Source organism: Calonectris borealis, chromosome 11 (assembly GCF_964195595.1).
Source record: "Calonectris borealis chromosome 11, bCalBor7.hap1.2, whole genome shotgun sequence".
Taxonomy (NCBI): domain Eukaryota; kingdom Metazoa; phylum Chordata; class Aves; order Procellariiformes; family Procellariidae; genus Calonectris; species Calonectris borealis.
In genome coordinates, this window is record NC_134322.1 from 16,038,989 (window position 1) to 16,060,307 (window position 21,319).

Genomic DNA, 21,319 nt, shown 5'->3' on the forward strand with positions numbered 1-21,319 from the left:
ATACTACTAGAAGCAGTATCTGAAACTATGCTGGCAGAGGGCATTAGTCTGAAAGCTCCCCCTTTGTCCCTGTACAAAGTGTGAGGGCTGTTCACGCCCGTCGTAGAGACCTGGTATAGTCGAGGGCTCTGTTCACCTGGAAGAAGTTCACTCGTAACCAGCACTCTTTTGCTGGGAGGGAGAGATGCAGCTGGGCTGTTTCAAACAATCCTTCAACACATGCAGATGAATGTCGTGTTTGTGCTCAAAACAGTAAGCAATAGAGCAGATTATAATGGATTTTGCTTTGTTGGACTGAGGCACTGGTTTGCACTTCCCTCAGGCATGAGATAGAGTGACTATTGGTGATACATTCAATAGTAATTGTGTAGGAAAATTCCTGTCACTTTTTTTATTTACTTTTCCATTAGAGGAAGGAATTTTCATTAAACAGAATTTTGCCTACAGGAAGCTGCAGCAGTCCTTGCAATTCGTATAGCAATAGCAATCCTGAATCAGGATTTCGATTTTTGACTACTCTTTTTTTTTTTTTTTTTTTCCAAAGCACTTAAAATCTTATCCTTGACTTCAAAGTACCAGCAGGAATGACTGCATCCAGTACTGAACTTATTTAAATATATATATATGGGGTATTTTTTTACATCTTGTTTTGATCTCCCAGTCTTAGTGAACTAAAATGAATTATGAGTATTTTCTTGTAGCTTTATTAACATGAATGAAGGGCATTTTTTTTTAATTACAGTAACTGCTATAGAAAACAAACAACTTATGTTTTGTATGATTAATATTGTTCTTGCATTGAATGTCAATCCGAGGAGGTACTCACCTTGCCACAGGGCTTCACAAAGTGATTGCTTTTATCTCCAGTCTAATGCAAGTTCTTAAATTCAGTACTGTCTGTTCAAATTAAGTATACTCAGTAGAGTTGTATTTAAAATAACAATATTGACCTCATAATCCAAATCTTATTCCGGCATTATTTCATGGGTTTCTGAATTTTTTAGAGAACTTCATTTATTCTGTAGCTGTGCTGTTTAACTATTAAAGAAGCCTGTTTTGATGTGGTACAGGTATCTTGCAGGAACATGAATTGCTTGATATAATCAAAGCATATACAAAATAAAATGGGAAGCTTAAACTTCTCCAACTTTCGTGGTCAGATCATCCTCTGTTTGCACATAAGCTATTTTTTTCCTCGCAACCTGTTCAACTCCTGAGAACTTAAAATGGTAATTCTTTCTAAAAAGTCAAACACAGTATTATGTGTATTGTATTTGTATTGTATTGTATTATGCACAAAATTCAAGAAATAATTGCAATCAAAGCCATTATCAAAAAGGTAAATTATCTACTGTGTGAAAGAAGCCTCTAATCTTCACTGGTACAGAAGGCGCAAAGATTAACAGCTGCTCAATGTTTCTTTTAAAAAGAATAATTAAAAAATACATTGTTAGTTTTGATAGCTCTAAAAGGAAACTCTGTTTACTTTGCACGTGATGAGGGAGTGCAAAAGATGTCATAGATATCAAATGGGCAAAGAAAACCCTCCAGCTGTCATATTAGTAAAAAGGCATAATACCACACATTTGCTTAAATAGCTTCTCCCAGAGAAGAGGTGCAAAACCTCTAGAGTGGGAAAGGGCTCGAAGAGAAGGTCCCTGAGAATAAAGTCTGCTCCCTATAAAAACAGTCCTCAGACAAAGCACCCTCTCATTATGCAAAGCAGAGGAATTGTCTTTTACCGGAATACCAAAGACACGTAAACAGCTGACACTTGGAGAGGCTATAGTCTTAACCATGCACAGGGTATTTTTGTTGATGCTTGAGTGAATTTGGGAAACTGAGTTTGCTGAACAAAGTTCTCAAATAACACTTAATTTGATCAATAACTAAATGAGTTATGGTTATGAACAACTAAGATCATGTAGTGAAACTCTAAATGAGAAAACATTTAAATTGGAAGTGTATGTTGATGAACCCAAAAGATGACGGGTAATGACCCAACTCCATTTCAGGGATACGCTTTGTACTTGTGTAATCATATCTCCCTCTAGTGGCTGATATCAGCAAATATTTGGTCAGTACCTGTTTTTGAAGAGAAAGATGCTAAAAAACTAACTGCAACTGGCCATATGCTTTAGTTGATTACATAATGCCGTTTAGCATTTTTTGTGCCCAAATAGTCTCTCTGTATTTCAGGAATTTAATTCTGAACCATGGTTTGTGAAAGTTACCTTCAAACTTAAGATGAATGGATGAAGATGGTATTCATAGATAAAAGGAAATGCATTTTGTTGTAAAAGACATTTAACTGACAAGTTTAAATAGGTAAAAATACTTTATCCCTCTGTTTTTGGCCAGAATTCAGAAAACAGAACTGGATAACTGTGATGTGCTCACTGAATGGTAGGAGAGGGCAGGATGAAGTATCAAAATGCTGTTTTGACACAGACTTCAAAAGGAAGTTCATCCTACTTTTAATACTCCTGAGGATCTCCTCTGAAAATACTGAAAATGCTATTTTCACTCTGAGACTTGCAAAATGATGATCATCTGCTCAAGACTACCAAGACTGCAGCAAGGCATTGAATTTTTCCTGTAAAAGTTTTCTGTGTAAATTCTGTCTCGACTATTTGATGAAATGATTTTTTTTTTTCCTAAACCAAATAAGGATTGAAGTCTATGCTATATTTTAAGAGCATTTTGACATCCAATGAGCTGGATGACCATCATTTGATTGGACAACTGGTCTAAATTTGGGAACTGAAGAACAGGAGAGGAACGGTATTTATATAATTGTGTTACATGAAAATGTAGAGCTTTCCAGTCAAAACAGCAGCAATGTAAATTAGCATAGATAATAACAAATCTGACTGAAAAGACTGTAACACATCAGTATAAATTTTGTCAATTTGAGATTGGGTTAATTAGTACTATAACATTAGAAACTAGTAAAATTTCTGTAAACATCAATAAAAGCCATATAGATAGGTCCCAGAAAGAGCATTAAATATAAGTCAATTGTATGACTACATTTGTACCATGATAAGTATTCTTTTGTGATTTATTCCAGATACTCTGGAAAGTATTTTGGGATACAGTTTTCATATATGCTGTATAAATAATGCAGTTACATTGTATGCTTTTAATACATCCTGTATGTAGGTCTTGAAAAGGATAAATTGCAATAAATATTGTATTTAAACTTCCTATTCTGTTGTGTCAACATTCATTTAGAAATAAACTTACCTTAAAACCTTGCAAACTCTTAATCTACACTATCTTGTTTGATCAAAACGTGTATGAATGCAAAAGCGGTTCCTCTGGAGCCTTGATGTCCTTGTCAGTGTTTCCTTTGGCAGACGGGCTCTTGAGAACAGGAAGACACTCCCTAGCTAAAGACTAAGGACTCTTCTCAAAGCCAAGTAACAGAAGTAGATGAACTTTTTTATGAAATAAAGAACTATTGACTTGCACAGGATAAACAAGAACTGGGCAGTGCAGCTCTTGCAAAAAACCCCAACAACTTCAGATCCCACAGATAACATCTGAATACATCTGGGATGATGCTCTCCAGGCTTCAGCATGATGAAATCGGGATGACCGTGGCCCCATCTGTTTTTTACAGTTTATATCCACTCACTGATAATAGAGATTTATCTTAAGACTGTCACAATGAAACAATCTACATGTCAACTAAATAAGAAGAGGTCACGCAAACACGACAATCACAGTGTTACTGGTTTGCAATGCTCAGCTGAAGAATGTGACGTTTTTTAGTTGAGTAATGCTTCCCCGTGTACGTGCATTCAGTACCGATTGCCAAAAGGACCTCATAAAATCTTACTGAGATCAGCAATGCTCAGTGCTGAACCTACAACATAGGATTCTGGGAGCTGGATACTAATGCTTTTCGGAGAGGCTTTAAATCCTTGTTTTGACATCTGAAGACTTTTAGACATGGACAGATGAGCAAATAGGTAAGAAGTAAGTTCTCTCCACATTGTTAAGTCTGTAATTCTGTAAAGGAAATCCCTGCTCCACAGAATGGAGACATACGTGCTGAGAGTTTCATTCCACTTACATTTTATTTCATTCCCATTCAGCACGTAGGGCTGTTTGCATGTGTAAAAGAAGAAATGTGCTTAAGAGACCTGATGAGTTAAGGCCCTTCCAGCCCTACCTCAAGCACTAGAACATGGAAGAAACACAGGAAAACAAGGCGATAGCAGCCATCTACAACTTAAGGTATGTGAAAACTTTCAAAAGCAAAAGGGACCTGGTGGGTTAAAGAGAAAATATGTAGAAATAAACATTTATGAGATTACAATATTCTGTGAAGGCGTGCGTGGTGTGTAGGCATACTACAATAATCTGGCGGTTGCTTCCCATATGTAAAACAGTATGTTGATAGGTATAAGCATATATAGGATTGCTTTTAAAGTGTTTGGGGCTTTTTTAGAGAAATAAGGTTAAGGGAGGAGTTATTTTCTTTAAATTAAGGAAAATAAAATGGATTATTACAAAGGTGCATCATGCTGATTAAAGAAGTTTTTTTAAAAAATGAAATTAAAATTTTTCATTTTAATTCCAAATATTCATACAATTTTTTCTATTATTTTTGGGTGGTTTATTTTGTACGTGTGACTTGATTCCTCTCCTCCCAGCCCTCAGTATTTCCACCTAGGAGCAGAGAAACTGTAAAAGTAGTTTTTCCCCACCTCAAAACCTACTTTGCAAAGTCTCTTTAGCCCCTTTTGCTAGTGAAAAGAAGTAAGAATAACATTTATGTATTTATAAAGTTGAAGAAAGGAGAAAAGGACGATGGAAACAATACCTTTAACAGAAAAGAAGCAAGAGTGTTAGTTTTACTTTTAATACCAATTTTGGGTAGACTCAGATATTTCTGACAGGAAATTTTTCCACCTGAAAAAATTCAGCCAGTTGTACTTCATGGCCATCCCCCCCAAAACATTATGTGACTAGAATATATCAGCTTAGTCATAACTGGCATTGATAAAACAGAAATACTGAAAATTCAGACACAAATGTCTGTTGCAATGTTCCTTGTAACGGGTGCAATCTGTTAAAAGAAGTCTATGCTAGAATAAGTTAATTATTTGAATACCTTTCTTTTTAGCTATACTGTATACAAAGATGAATACTCCTGGGTCACATCTTGCTTTGCGTTGTTTTTTTCATGCAGTTTATTCTTTTTTGTTAGTATACCTCATTTTCTTCTCCATTGTCATTCTAATAATTTAATTTTCTCGTAGAAATAATACTAAATTGCATAGTAATTCCAGCCATGCTATTGCAGAATAAATTGTATTTAACTCTAGATATCTAGTGACAGAAAACAGACGGACTGAAAAATGTATCTAATAATAGTTCTTGAGATAACGTCCTAAGTGAGAAACATAGGAAAGGCCGCTATCTAAGAAATAATAAAACCCCCTTGTTTTGTTATATACTTAGCTCACGTGAATGCTGATCAAAATATTCAGAGAAAGTGATACAAAATAAAGCCTCTAATCAAAAAGGCCAAGCATGCTCTGAAGAAAACAACAAAAATATGACTGTGCACTGCAAGTAATGGCAGTGTATCTGTCTCCCCAGAGAAGCAAGAGCAAAGTCCTAAGACTAAACTTGCAGTAGGTATTGCTGGATGGTGATTACTCATGTTCAGAGTGTGGCTAGTGAGAATTTTCCTACACATCTGTATTTCGCCCCAGGGCAAGCAATGCCCAAGTATATAATTTTCCTCAGTCCCACAAGTGCTCCATACTTCTGCTCCTTGTCTGAGAAAGCTTAAATCTATTTTTCCTTCTCCACGTTTGTATCTAAATTAATACTGTCTAGATTGCCTTGTATCTAGGTGCTGCTCATTTCTCCATAAACAAGAACATATTTGTTCCGACACCTTCCAAATTTCAGCTATTTGTTCATCATTCTGGAACCATGTGTTACCTATAAACAGACTGTGGTATTCCAAAACTTAACACTCCCGAACTGTAAAGGTGAACAGTATTCCTTCCCAATGACCTTAGACAAATACAGACTTGGTGAATGGTATTCCAAGTGAGGCTACGGAATGATCAGTCGTGATTCCCAGCAGCCATGTTATTAGGACTTTATTCTCTTCATTTTTTTGCTCTATTTTTCTGTGTTTATGCAGTTTAGCACATAAGCTGAAACCCGCTGTAAATACTAGCATTACTTTTCTGTACATGTAATAACAGCAGTTGAGCTGAGATGAACCATCTCAGTTCATGTAAGTGCAGAGCAGTGGTCTAATGAGATCGTTCCTTCCAGACTCTCACTTCCATGCGGGCAGCAGCAGTGCTTTATTTCCGTGCCCAGCCTTCCCACTTTCTCCAATCTGCACAGGAGAAAGAGGCTAAAAAGCAAGATAAAGTGTTGCTTCTTCAAGACGCAGAAATGTTACATTGATGGCATAACTTAAGCATGCATTACAGAGGCCGCAATTCAGAGAACTTGTGTCCTATAACAGTGGGTGATCTGGTGAGAAAAGCTCACGGTGATTTCCTCTTCCCTGAACTCTTAGGGAAAACTCCCTGAGGGATTTTCCACGGGAGATGATCCAGGTTGTGCGTAACAGACAGTGAAACAGTCTCTTCAGCTAGTCACTTAACTTGGCTTTCCTCACCCTGACCGTGGTATTTTTTTCCATGGGTAGCTGCCTACTTGATTAATCTCATTTCCCCGGCCCTCACCCTTTCCATTCACCTTCCAGCTGAGCAAACAAAGAGGCGGGCAGCCATTTTAGAACGCTTCCTCCTCCAGTCCCTCCGGGGTGGGCCCTCCGTTCATCCTGTTCATAAAACAACTTTCTAACCATCTCTGAGAAATGTGCCTCTATGACTTGGATCGAGACACCTCCGCTGGGATCAACTTGAAAAGGCTGACATCTGCCACCTGGGAACTACCACTCAGCTAATGACCTTATTACTGCTAGCTGGAGTGGAACTTGCCAAAGCTCATGGCACTGCATCCCTTAGGAGAGTTTGCAGTAAGCAGGCCAGCGCTGCATTACGGTCTGAATTTCTATGTTCAGTCTCTGTATCATACATGCACATGTTAAAAAATAAATGCCATCTGAAGAAAACTTTAACAAATTTCTGAAATAAACCCTGAGTCCTAAATAGGAATTGATACAAGCATGGAAATTGCTTGGCTTTCGTCAATGAAAACGCAAAACAATTAATGCAAGAAACATTTAAGCTTTTGCAGCTTTTTGAGCATGCCAGGAGCTCAACAACAGCGGTCTGCCTCCGCTCTGCACAACTTCTCACACCCGGGCTGATGTGAAATACGTTTCTTGCGCACGGACGCCGTCCTACAGCGAGGACCCGTCACACCAGGACTGGTGCGGACCGTGCCTGCGCCTGCCCGCAGCGCTGCGGCCAAACCGCCGCGGGGCCTGACCCACCCTGCGGGGAGGCCGGCGCGCGCTCCTCTCTGCCCTACGCAACAACTGCTTGAGCCGGCAGAAAACAAAGGTCTGACGTTATTTTAGGCTTGTGTGAATGTATCGAAACGAGTCCCTAGCGCTGGGGGTGACACCCCCCCACCGGCCTCCGCACCCCGAGAATCCCCCTTCTTTTACTCGGGTGGTTTCTCCCGCGCTGCGCTGGCCTCCCAGAGGGGAAGGGGCGGTGACAGGGGGCGGGGCCGCTCGCCTCACGCAGCGGCCGCGTCAGCTTCGCGTTCCGGCCAATTCGGGCCCTGCCGCCCTGCCGTCGCTTCCGGTAAGATGGCGGCCTCCGGGGAGCTGCGGAAGCGGCGCCAGGGCCGGGCGGCTGCCCCGGTGACAGGCGGCGCGGGACGGCATGGCAGCGGCGGGCGCCGGCGCCGGCCTGCGGGGCCGAAGCCTCCCCGAGCTGCGGGAGATGCTGAGGCGGCAGGAGCGGCTCCTGGCGGACCGGTGAGGAGAGGCGGAGCGCGGGCCCCGAGGAGCGGGTCAGGCCTCCCGCCGGCTTCGCCCGTCCCCTCGTAGGCGGCAGCCGCCAAACCTCTTCCTCTTGTTTAACTGCTTTCAGGGGCTGATGAAGCTGCGTGTACCTCGCGGGGGCGTCCAGCTTTTGCCGCAGCAGCGGCGCTCTGTGGAGATGCGGGGCTCCCCGCGGGGCGCGGGGCTGCCGCCCCTCAGCGCTTCCCCTGGGGCCCTGTCCCCGCCCGGCCTCTCTGTAGCTTCTCTGTCGCTGCGCGCAGCGCCTTCCCCGGGGCTGTCAAGATCACAGCCGGGGGATGTCGTTCAAATTGTACCGTCTGTGTGGTTCCACAGCCTGCGGGCATTCACCGTAACGACTGTATGGTTGTTTCTGGGAACATGGACAGAAAAATCTGTGTACTCCACTTTGATCAAAATACTGAACGATGTTTGCATACTGCACTGTTCAGAGCAGCAGTTACATCTTCGAGCAGAAAAAAATGCAATAGTTGCTTTATCACAGCATACATCTGAGGCTGCAAGTGCTTTGCATCTTACCACTTTCCAGAAATCTAGTATGTAAATAAGAAACTTAATGTTAGAATGAGAAACCTGCCACGTTAACTATTCTAATAAAACAGTTCTGAATATCAGATTGAAACAGGATTGTTTATACCCTGTTAAATGATTTTTTTTTTTTTGTCTTAGGAAATTCATTGCTAGGCTTCCAGATAAGGGTAAGAAGATCTCCGATTTTGCTGAAAAGCTGACGCTTGCCATTTTACAAGAGGAAGAATTAGCAAGGACGGCTGAGCTGTTATCTGCTGTCAGATTGGAGTTTCAGGTGAAACAGGAGGAGATTAATACAAGCAAACAGCAAGTTATCCTAAACGAGGACACGCTAAACCGTGAAGATTCCTCAGGCTTTGCTGAAGACTCTAATATTAAAGAAGTTTCTGAGATTTTTTCCCAAAGGCAGGAGGCAGAAAGTATTGAGCAAAATGCCACAAATTCAGCTCTGGAAAATCAAAGGACTCGGAGGAAAAATGGTAAAGTAAAGACTGTTACAAAAGATCAGAATCTTTTTTGTGAAGTCGTCTCCAAGTCAGCCATGAGCAGTCATCTGAAAAATGATCAGCAGGTATCTCAGAGCAATACTGAGGATGGTACAGAAAGTACAGGTGCTTTGGACAACAGTAAAGACACGTTGGTTGATGCCTTTCAAAAAGTTACAATTGTAGATGGGGATAATAGTGAAAAAGTATTGGAAAAAGAGCAGAATGTGGCTAAACATAAGGGCAATATCTTTGGAAGCCTGCACCCCAAGACACCACATTATATTGAAGTTCTAGAGTCTAGAGCCAAGAACCCAGTCATAAAAAAAAGCAAATTTAAAACAAATGTGTAAGTATTATGGAATAGAAAAACCTTATGTGAAATAATTGACTTGTATAAAATTGGAAACGGTACAGACCAAGCATGGTGGGTTTATTTTCCTGTGGTGATTAAAGAGATTTAAAGTTCTATGACATGTGAGGTTAATATGTTGGCTCTTCAGCACTAAGTGCCACAGAAGCTCAATATTGAGCAGTGGTCTAATTTGGACCCATTTGAAACAAGTGTCATGAATCTTCATAGAGTTTCATAGCTTAAGCTACAAAACTATTAAACAATTGGCAAAACTTTCTTGTGGATTGATTCTAGAACTTGTAGAACTTTACTAGCAGGTAGCCTTTTGCTTTTCCTGCACTTCTAGAGAAATTACAATTCACATTAACTGTACTGGTAGCAGTGGCAGTCTATACTTTGTGTGACTCCCAAAGCATTGCTATTTCATGCTTGCTAATTAATTGGCGTACCTTTTTTGTTCACTATTAGGAGTAACTTGTGATACTGTCTCTCTGCAGAGAAATCTTTTTCGTTTTTCTGAGCGCTGCTTATTTTTTATTTGTTTATGGTGTCATAACACTTCAGATGTATTTTCAACTCTTACATGTTGAAAATAAGTTTTGGAACTGAAGTTGTTCAACCTTGTGCTGCAAATTTGGGTCACAATTTTTATGTTTTATCTCTTCCAGATTATCAGGAGAGCAACGTGGATCATCGCATGGTTCCTCATCCAGTCAATCACCTGGGGGAATTGGCTCTCCAATTACTACTGAAGAAAGACGACTTAGAGATAAGAAACATTTGAATGACATCACAGCAGCTCGGCTGCCACCGCTTCACCATTCTCCCGCTAAGTTATTGTCCATAGAGGAATCCATAGCAATTCAGATACAGCAGAAAGAAGCTTATGAGGTACGAATTTAAGATTTGGTCTGAAAAGTAATTATATAATTGGGATCACTCCTAAAAAAAGAAAGCAAAAAGGGATCTTTTCATACTGATGAATTTGATGATAAAATTGAGATGGGTAGACTTTGAGGAAAGGCACTTTTTCTTGTATTTGATTCTTTTAATGATATAATTTAATAATGTATTAATCCCTTCTGAAACTGTTATTCCTGCATTAAACAAAATCTAGTGTTATTCTTCATGTGTTGATATGCTAACCTCATTGCATTCACTTCACCTCTGACTAGAAATTTAAATGTATAGCTTGCCTTCTAGTATTTAAAGAGTTTTTGGCCCTTGCATAAATGAAGGCCTAGCAGTATTTGTTATTCTTAAAATATGCGAGTATCTGTGTTTGCCTTTATTTATGCTGTGCCTGAAGAATCCGAGTTCTGAGGTTCTTCAAATTCTGTTGTAATGGATTTTCATTTTGATTTGCCAGGTAGTGCCAAGCTAATGTTTAAATTAGACACTATTGTAAAAGTGTTTGTTGCTTGCTTATAGTTTTAAAAGCACTTGCTAATGTAGTCATCTTGGCCGTTTAAGGGAGGTAATGTATTTGGAAAATGGAGACACGTTTTTTGCTGAGGTTGCTGAGTGACAAGCATTGCTATTGCTACATGTTTACTGTCCACAGCTGCTCTCTTATGTGGACTGGTGTTGTTCTGTTAAAGCTGACATTAGTGTATCACAGGTGAGGACTGCCACATGGGGAATTTCAACTCTTGTAAAAGGGTCTTCAAATATTAATAGCACAGTTATGTCTAAGTGTGAAAAGAAACCTGAAATTTCTTTGCTAGTTACTAAAACTTTTAATTAAGCCCACTCTGGAATTACTAATATTATTAAGTCAAGTTTATGCTTTAGTATATTAGTTTTTTCATTACCAGGATAAAAATGACAAATGAACACTTTTTCTAACTTGTGTCCTTTTTTTTTTTTTTTTTTCTTTTATATAGGAAATGCAAGCCAAGCTTGCAGCACAGAAGCTTGCAGAGAGATTGAATATAAAAATGCTCAGGTTTGAACCAGAGGGGGAGGCCTCAATGCAATACAGAGAAGTGAGAGATGAAGATTATTTTTCAGCAGAGGACTGAATTCAAGAAGGGATGTCTGAGGTTGAGCCACGTAACTGATCTTTATGCAGTACTTCTTAAAACCCAAATCTGGATATTGAGAATGCTTGATCTAGTCAGTTTTTTATTAAAATTTTAACAGCTACAGGAAGGGTTCAGTATAAACGTCATAGATAAAAGTGCTATTAAGTGGCAACCCCAGTGTTATTTGGGGACTGTTTTGAGCACTTGGGGCAGTTAATCCTTTTGGAATGTCTCGTAGTTTTCAGCTACAGCGAAGTGAGCTCTTTAATACACTCTTGCAGGCTATGGTGAGTCATCTACAAGAGAAGGTTTCTTCTGTGCAGAAATGTGATTGCAAAGAGCATCGGCACACATGTCCATAAAGTAAGCTAAGGTGCCTGTGAATGGCTCACATGTATGAAAGCTCTTGTCATGTATAAATGTGAGATACTTCTTTTATCTATTTAAGATTATCTTTTACTGTATGGTGAAAATACATGCCCGGACAGCTACAATAAATATGTGATAGTTAGGCTGTAAGTTAGCTTCTTATCACATGAGAGCTTGTTTCTGTGCCCGCACCTTAAAATAACACTTTCTGCCCTTATGTTGTAATAAACAGGTTAAGAATTTCAAGTTATTTTGTAACTCAAACTCAAATTCTGTTTGGGCTTTAAGGGACTCTGCTGTTTCATTTTTGGTGATTACTGCAAAGCACATCAAGAGATCAAGTTAATCTGAAGGCTTTAGTATTTTTATTAAAGGTCTTGGTGTTTTTCTGTATTTTTGTATACTGTTTTCATACTTTGGAATACTATTTTTTCATAGTCTGATACTGTAAATTGAGAGATCCACCCTGTGGTTTTCTTGGAGAAAATGTTCTGTGTATTTTGCAGTTTTAGCTGTTCTTTGAAGAAAAAAAAAATTTCTTCCTTACAACAACATTTTCTGCCTTTTAATATGAATTTTGAAAGATAGGGAACACACCTGAGAAGTGTTTCACAATGATATTCCACTGTTGACTAGGATATTCCAGCCCTAGTATGACTTCAGTTCGGAAAAACAAACCTCAGAGATTCCTTGTATAGCCTGGCAACACCCGTTTTCCGAGATGCTGCAGCAGCAGTGTGTGCAGGGGCAGCTGTGTGCGCAAGGCTCTCCCTGGATGTGTACATATTCCTGCAGGAATGGTGTCTCTGCAAACCAAGGGTGCTCCAGATGCGAGTCATTCAAAAAGCTGCACGATGTCATCTAGAAATGGGGGATGAAAGTCTCTGCCACTTCTTGAGCGTGTACAGCACTTTACTAGTAGGCAGTAACTCTCTCCCAAATGCTCCACCCAGGCAGTCCTTGTGGCACAGTCCATACCCTGGCAATGCAGTTTGACAGGTGGAACTGCTGCTAGGCTAATATGTGGTTTTTTTTGACTAGGTCATCTGTTGCTCATCTGTGATGCCTCTTTCCTGTACCCTTTCCTCTCACAGGTTGTTTCTTCTCATTGTTCATTGGCTTCTCATCAGCTCTCTGCTCTTTCCTTTTCCTCATAAGATTTCTCTCCTGTTGCTAAAGCAAATTCATACTCTGCATCCCTGCACCACCCATTCCCTTTCATGTGACATATCGCTTCCTGTATCTGCATTTAACTTCTGCCACGTCACACATCCTCCTGCCATTGCTATCTTCTCTTGCTTTCTATAACTCCATCTAAATACCAGCTGTGCACCTGGACACCTTCTACATACCTCAGTCACTTGAATATCTTCAGAGACCTGTACGTCTTTGTGGTTTTGCTGCAGCTGCTCTCCTACCGAGGCTTTCCTTTCTTATTTCCTATTGTGGTTTCAGACTGTGGAGGTGTTTGCCACTTCCAGGCCTTATAGCCTCCTTTTTATCACTTTATCCTGTTTTTTTTTTGTTTGGTTGGTTGGTTTTTTTGTGCTTCTGCTTCATCCTCCCAGCTTCTCACCACCACTTGTCTTTGTCGGCACTATTTTGGCACATTTTCAGTCATTCAGATTCATCCCTCAGCGTCCATGTTGATGACCCATCTGATCCCTCAGTTGTATGTATTTCTGCCCTCAGTGGCTCTGGCTCCACAGGCCGGTGAAGTGCTCTTCTCTTGTGGATGCTGTTCATCTCTCAGATCACCATTGTCCATGCTACCACCTGCTCGTCCAGCTGGGTCTTGTCATCAGTCCTCCCATTATTTCAGTCTGTTGTGCTGATTAAGGACAAGAGGCCTCAGAAGTGTATTTGCTTTCCCTTTGCTGTTGCATGAAGCACAAGTTACCACTTCCAGGCCTGTTTGCATCTCTCCCCCTCATTAAGATCATCGCCCTTGTGCCTGTATTGACTGTGCTGTCACACCTTTTAAGTTACTGTGTGTGGGTTTTCCATGCTGGCTTTTCTGTGCTAAAGGAATTTACACAAAGCTACACAGTTAAGAATTTGTTTTCTAGATTACTGAAATCTTGCTCAACATAGGCTTCTGCTGACCACTCTCATGCTAACTAAAATGACGCTCTTTCCTTGCGCTTTTAAGGTTTACTTTTGCTCTCTAAACTTTGTGAAGCAGAGGCAGTTATCTTAATCTGTATTTTGATAGCATTCAACATGTTGGGACTTTGCCAAAGTGGATCCCCTGAATGGACAAACTTCACACTTAAGGAAAAAAAAAAATCACTATAGTAACAGGTGAAGTGCATTATACATTTGTTATACAATTAGCAGCTGGTCAGCACAGTGCTGGGGGAGTCCTTGTGGAAGAGAGTGTTGTGTGAATACAAAACCAAGCTTAAGGTATGAATTTTAAGTTATTGCTAACGGGTTTGTATTACTGCAAAACCTGGAAGCTTTCATGGGGGTTTTTGGTCCTAGGTTCAGAGCACAAGTATGTACTTTGAATTAAGATTTTTCTTATCTAAGTGATAAGAAAGCAAAGAGTCAGGTATAAAGAGAGTCCTGTGTTAAGGGGGATGTGCAATCCAGAAGTTTGTAAAAGTTTAGAGAATAAGAGGATGAATCTTGAAATGGTTTAGTCATACTGAATTAAGTTTCTGTTCACGTATGGTATTGCTGTTGTGTATTTCACCATTCTCCAGTTCCAGAACATTTCAAAATGTACACTGAGAGTTGAGGAGCTTGCTCTCTTTTTTGGGAGTGGACTGTTTCATTGGAGTGGGCTGTTAACCCAGTAGCAAATAAAGAATTGAAAATGTGTTTCTGAGGTTCCTCGTGTAAATAATATTTTGTTTTGACCATGTAAAGTTTGCAGTCGCATTTTGGGGAAAACCGGAACCTTTTGCTTCAGTGTGCCACAAGGAAAACACTGGAGATGATGTTAAGAAACAACTGCTGTATAGGGAAAGAAAACTTTTGGGAATGCAAATGGATGAGAAAAGATCTATAAGACCTAAAGCTGGGCAATTGTGCAGGTCTGAGAGATGGCACAGAGACAGAGCTTAAATGGTGTGCTGCAAGTCTGAGAGCTATAGCAGGTATCTGTGCAGCTGTAGTCCCTTGATTTTTGCATTGTTAGGAGTACCTGATCCCCAAACTGCACAGAAGAAAAGGACCTTTTGGCTCTAACAGAGTTTCTGTTCACAGCTGTAACCTTTCTCAAGGGAGAGAACATGCAATCTGGTTTGCCAGCTGTGGTGATAACATGATCTAGAGGATTTAGCAGCCTAAAAATTTATGTTAAGTATTTGGGAAATAACATTTGAAAGAAGAAAGACCTAAATGCTGCTGTACTTAGTTATTTTGGGAGTATATAAGAGTAACTAAGGGTAGAAAAAATGCAGAAGTTTTTCCTGGTTTTTAGAGTTAGACCTAGCTCACAGGTCAGCAGTTCTGTTAGTATTTTTCTGTCTGATGGCTGGTGGACTGCTTCTAAGGGCCATGCAATGAAAAAAATGTCAGTGACAGTAAGCTGCAAGTTCCTGTGTGGAGGAAATGGGGCCTGCAAATTGAGAGAATTTGAAAACCAGGCTCTGTGCTGTGGAATTTCAGAACCTGTCACAGGGATGCAGTATCAGGAGTTAGGGAAAAGAATATCCAGACGCCACAGACTGATGAATTGAAACTGAGTGGGAAGCCATGGCAAAAGCTGGTCATGCTCCATGAGCAGCCCCTGGGCAGTAGTTTGGGGGTTTCTGTATGGAACTTGCAGACAATTCCCATATCGCAGACACACCACAAGCTGGCAGCCTTTAGCAGTCTCGCGGAGGAGGTAGGACCTGACTAGCCTGAGTTGTAGGTGGGGATCTGGCTGGCTGGTTGTTTTGTGCAGCTCCATTGCAGAGCCAGTTCCCTGGATCCAGGAGGCTGACTGTAATCTCAGTTGTGTACCGTGCTGGGTTTTGCCAGTGAAAATGATCTGTAGTGGGACGCTGTTCAGAACATTTTTGGCCTAATTTGAGTGGCATTTGGCTCATCATCTGCCTTTAGCAAGTTAGTGCCTGCAAGGAGTATCCTTCGGCCAGGGGAATTGCAATGAATTCTTGGCCTTTTATATCAAATGAATGGCATAAAGGGGACAGGGAATGGGAGTCCTGCGTTGGAAGCAGCTGTGTCCTACCCTGTGGACTCCGCTGTAGGGAAAGGTGGCTTTTCTCAGCTTTGCCAGCCTTGCTTCTTTTTCAGAGCAGTATAAGAAGGAAGTGTAATTTCTCCAAAGTGTCTCGTAAGGACAAATTTTTCAGGCAGTAGGTCTTGCATGGTGTGGTCTTGTTCCAGGGAGGTGCTAACTGAACTGTATTTTTCCTGAGTTTGTGGGTTCATGTTTTGTTGCAAGTCCACTGCTCTTAGGGTGGTATGTGTGGAGATCACCACTGAGATTTCCTGGTTTCCTAATGTTTGTTTTTAGGTTGTGAACTCCCACGTTCTGGGAGGGAAAGGGAAGTAGAAAAGACAGCTGTGTGAAAACAACATTTATTTTGCTGTGGTATTTTTTTCTTTTTCGCTAAGCTAATGATTGTGTTTTATTCTCGTACTTCTGCGGTGCTGTGTCACTGCTGGTATTATGGCAGGCAAATGTTAGCCTACTGTAGTCCAAAAATTTTACACTCACATTTACTTTTCGTGGGATATGAGTACTTAACTCCATTTGACTCCTTTGTAAATACTGTAATTATTATTCCATATGTAGGCAAAGCTTTAGAGGCATTTAGTCATCTCTTGTTTAAAGCAACTGTTTCGATCATTTGGTTATTAAGAGTTTATTAAATTGACCCTTGATTTGGTGAAGCGTGAAAGCATGTACTGAAGTCAAAGCTTGATTCCTCTAGGAACACTTACGTGCAAGTGCTCTGTTGAACTGGGATATTGGCTCTGTGTTTTGTTTAATCTCTGTGTGAGAGGGAATTTGTGAATAAGAGTTGTGAACCAATTACTGAATGTGAGGAGACGACACAAATGAGCACAGTGAAATGTGTGTGGGAAGCAAATTGATTTTCAACTTGCTAGAATCATTGAACTAAGTATTTGACTTTTAATCATCCAAATATGAGTGAATGTGTCCTCCAGCAGTAAGTATAACGGAGATTTGTAAGAATTTGTACTGACACCCTCATTGCTTTTCTTTCAGGTTTGATATTGGGGACCATAATTGCGTCATGCACAAATTGGCACATCTCCACTGAAGTCATGAGGGAGATAACTGGGGCCATAATGCTTAATGAACATATTTATATTTCCTCCCTCTATCCACACAGCTGGTATTAATGTAGTTGCTTATTAGATCAAGGCAATGATATAATGTGGCAAATAGTTGCAGTCCAAGGTTTTGCCGAGTCTCTGAAGCTGAGCGCTTGATAGGAAATTTCAGTTGCAAAATTTCTGTCCATGTTTTTCTTCTGTTGTTTTTTTTCTGAAAAAATGTTTTCTCAACTGTTACTTGATGCTAGTAACATATACATTTAATTTACTCAGAGATTAGTCAGACAGTGGTGGGGGTACTGTAGCTCTGGTTATAACAGCATGTGGTCTCCTGCATCCATCTCTGAATTGAAGCCATCACCTGCACTGCCCTCCCAGTGCATGCAGGTTGCATGCAACCTGTGCTGCAATGAGCACAAATTCTGTGACAAAACTTGCGATTCTGCCAGAAGCTGTGGAATTTTTTACTGCACACACAGAATCACAACTGAATCTGGAGGTGCAATGACACCATTTGTAGAAGATCTCAGTGAAGGAAAATGACTCTGAACAAGGCTGAATGCTTAACTATTAGGGCTTTGTCTGGTAGATGGGTATGCCTTCCCAAACTGACAGTGTAGGGAGAGAAGTAAATTACATAATCAATAAAACTTACATTTCCAAGTCATTTAGACCATTATCCATCGAAGTAGCAAGGTGTCTGTCTCTTACTGATTGATTAGAACTAAAATGGGTAACATTCCTCACCATGAGAGGAACCCGGTGTTAGTACCCGGGTACTAACACGAAAACATGAAATGGCATTGGCACTATTTTCTCCAGCCATCTTATATCTCTACTTCCATTTATATTGAATTAGCTTTGATTTTCTTCTGTTTTCTTACAAATCTTTAAAAATAAATCTTCCAGAATTTGCCTACAAACCAAATGAACCAACTGGTTTTGGACAACAGATGTGTGTGTATATATATGTGTGTACATATATATAAAAAGAATATATATATATAAAAAAATAAATGAGCTGTGTCAGCCAACTATTTGCATTTGAATGTAGGAAATCTTCAGAGACTGTGTGATAAGCTCTTTCTGTTTAAGTCACTGTTATGAGTGGCCTGTGTTGTCTCCTAGTTACTATAAAAGTCTTGATGTAATTGTGGTTTCCAGAGTTACAGATCCATCAATTCCATTTGTAATTATGTGTGAAATTACTTTGTCATTGGCTTTCCCCCTGCTTTTTCCTGAAGGGGGAAAAAAAAACCCAACACAGATTCACAAAGTCTTAATTATATGCAATCATACTTTCTTTACTGACCCAAGTTATTTCATATTGGTTAGAAGTTCTTATTCCCTGGTTTCACATGTATTTCTCTGAGCTGCTTTAAATTGGCATTGTACTGGTTATAGTACTGCTTAAATGATAGCTGATGATAAATATTATCCTTGCACAGACATTGGGCATCATCATGTGTCATGTCTGCAGACCAGTTTTTTGCCTGCATGGCAGATTTTTGTGGCTCTGAGCCAGGAATTTTAATGAAAGAAAACATCAAAGATGCAGAAGAAATGAGAATATTAGTCAAGGAAGATACACAGTGATGCTCTCTGATAACCCCTGGTAATTGACATTAGAACTATGTGGGAGCAACTTAAATAAACATCTGGACACTGAGTTTAGACATTTCCAGTGACAAAACCCAGACAGATCTTCTGGACTTGCAATAATAAATATTTCAGCGCAGTCCACATGAATCAACTTAGAATTCTGTTTTCAATTATTCTAGTTTTATAAATATATCATAGTTAATTATTCAGGGATAGAATTTCTTTTGAAGATTAAGGAATTTGATGTTTGCTTCATTCACATAAAGTTCCATTTTTTATTTATATCAAATTTACTTCTGTTTGTACAAAAACAATAGTGCAAGCTTGCCAAGAGCCATTAAAGCAGAATGCAACTGAACTTTTCCTGGGGTGGAAGGGCCTTTTCTGAAAATCCTGGGAGTGCATTGTAATTCATCCCAGCTATGGTAACCACTTAAATTGTGCTGAAAAGAAAATGATAAATAATCATTTTAAAAAGTTGTTCTCAATATTTTTAAAGATTCTTTCCTTATCTTTTTCATTTTTGGTAACATGTTAGTGCTAAGAATGTGGTATCCCTTACAGACAGTGAAGAGATGTTTATATGTACCAAAGTATTTAAAAGAGGTAGCAATGAAGCTACAAGACTGAATGAAACACTGGTTGCAGTCCAGATCTGATCCTGATACTACAACTGTGATGAGGCAATGGTGAGGAAAAGCATGCTCCATTTTTGTGCAACTTTTATATTCCTTAGAAAAGCCTCTAGTATGGGCTATAATTGCAAAATCACTTATTTCAGAAGGAATGAATCATGACTCTGAGGTTGAAGAGTTATTTACAGATTATATTAAAATGACTACGTTCATGCATTTATTTTTTTTTAATTATTATTTTGAGACGATCTGTGTCTTTGTTGCCAGGGGCCCTGGACAAGCTGAGGAATTATTCTGAAGAGTATTCAGGATTTAGTAATCTTCATTGCCACTTTCAGTTTAATTTATGCTTCCCCACAGCCCAGGCTGTCAACATCAGCACGTGTTCCTACAGTTTCCTACCTTGGCTGTCACTAGCAGGAGCACTAGTGTAAGCTGGCTGCCAATGCTGTTGAGCCACTGGTTGAGTTATGCTATACCAACAGGTTAAGAAAGTTTAGGGAACTGCTGTGTTAGCCTGACCTACAGGTCATCATCCCTTTCAGAGGTGGAAGAGGCAGAACTGTGTTTGAGTACAATTCAGAAAGTCCCTTCCATGCTAGCTGCCAGAATTGTTGTGTCCTGAGTCAGGCTTGGGTTCATATGGCACTTCAGGTTAGAAGGGACCTCAGGAGTGCTCTTGGCCAACCTCCTGCACAAAGCAGAGTCAGTTATGAGGCCAGATGAGGTTGTTCAGGGCTTTAATCCAGTTTGGTATTGAAAAACTCCGAGGATGGAGACCATAGAACCTCTCAGGGCAACCTGCTCCTATGTATGACTGTCCTCCTGGGGATGGGGGGGGAAGTTTTTCTTTAAACCCAGTCTGAATCTCTCTTGTTTCAGCTTATGCCTGGCTCTGTCTTTTGATGACTTCCTCGTAGGTACTGGAGGGCTGCTGTTCAATCCCCTTGAAGTCTCCCCTTCTCCAGGCTGAACAGGTATACCGCTGGCTCGTGCAGCTTGCTCCTTACCAAGACTCTCAGGGCCTTTTCAGCAGGGCTGCTCCCCAGCTTGTTGTCATTTCTGGGCAAATCATAGGCAAGCGTATTAGGAAGCTGCAGGCTGACAAGTGTATCGTTTTATTCAGTTCTGTCACAGCTCTCCCAGATCAATAAAATATGTTTTCTGCTTTCATGTTTTGGAAAAAAAAAAGTAGCCTAGGCTGGTTTTACTGATCTGAGCCTATCTAAAACTTCAGCGTTAATTAAAAAAAGGCAATTTGTGCTTTGTAACCCTTTCTACGTACTATAAAAATGATGGATAAGGAAGCACAGTGAAAGCTATAAATCAGCCTTGAGTCTGATAATCTAATAAGAGCGTCTGTTTGGCAGTTTCACCTCTTGCTCATTGATCTATAGCTTTCTAATTAATTTCCCCTAGTTTTAACCTTGTATTTATTAGAATACCTAATTCCTTATTGCTAAAACTATGCACCGGAAATTTGTAGTGTTATAGTTCAGACAGTGTAATCTATTCATTGTTATAGGAACACAGAGGAGGAAGACAAATTATTTAGAGGTTTATTACGCAGAGAGATGCATTTGAGGAAAGACGGGGAATAAAGCTGAATGGATAAAGCTAAGAGGAAAATGTAGATTGTGACTATTAAGCAAAAGCTCTTGTAACAGAGGAATTATCTGTTAAATGATTCCCTATGGGAAAGTGTTAGGTTCTCATCTGCAGGTGCTTAAAATTCCACTGGACAAAGTACTGACTGCAGAGAACAGCTCTGCGCTGACCAGGTAAACGGGTGATCAGGGCGTGCTGCTGTTCTGTGTGCTGCCCCTTGCCGTAACTGCAGCATACCCCTCTCTTACAGGGCAGCCACTGTTTTCAGTTCTATTTGTGATTAAAACCTGAGGGTCTGGTTTGGCTACCTTAACTCCTATGGAATTTAATGGAAATTGCTCATCAGATCTTGAATCTGAAATATATTGACAGTTCTGGTTTCCTCCTCCAGTTTTGTTTTCTGATCTTGCTGAAAGGATGGGGCAGTCTGAGTAACTGCCTTACTT

At 40.2% G+C, this 21,319-nt stretch overlaps 1 protein-coding gene across 1 annotated transcript in view; it reads left to right on the forward strand.

Moving 5' to 3' along the window:
* The window catches only part of MYZAP (myocardial zonula adherens protein), a 60,231-nt gene extending 48,078 nt beyond the window's left edge, over window positions 1–12,153 (forward strand). Inside the window, exons 13-15 of the mRNA XM_075160196.1 lie at window positions 8,663–9,358; window positions 10,033–10,255; window positions 11,251–12,153. Of these exons, the coding sequence (XP_075016297.1) occupies window positions 8,663–9,358; window positions 10,033–10,255; window positions 11,251–11,388 (1,057 nt within the window). The 3' untranslated portion in view covers window positions 11,389–12,153. The remainder of the gene's footprint in view (window positions 1–8,662; window positions 9,359–10,032; window positions 10,256–11,250) is intronic.
* Window positions 12,154–21,319: the final 9,166 nt, after the last annotated feature.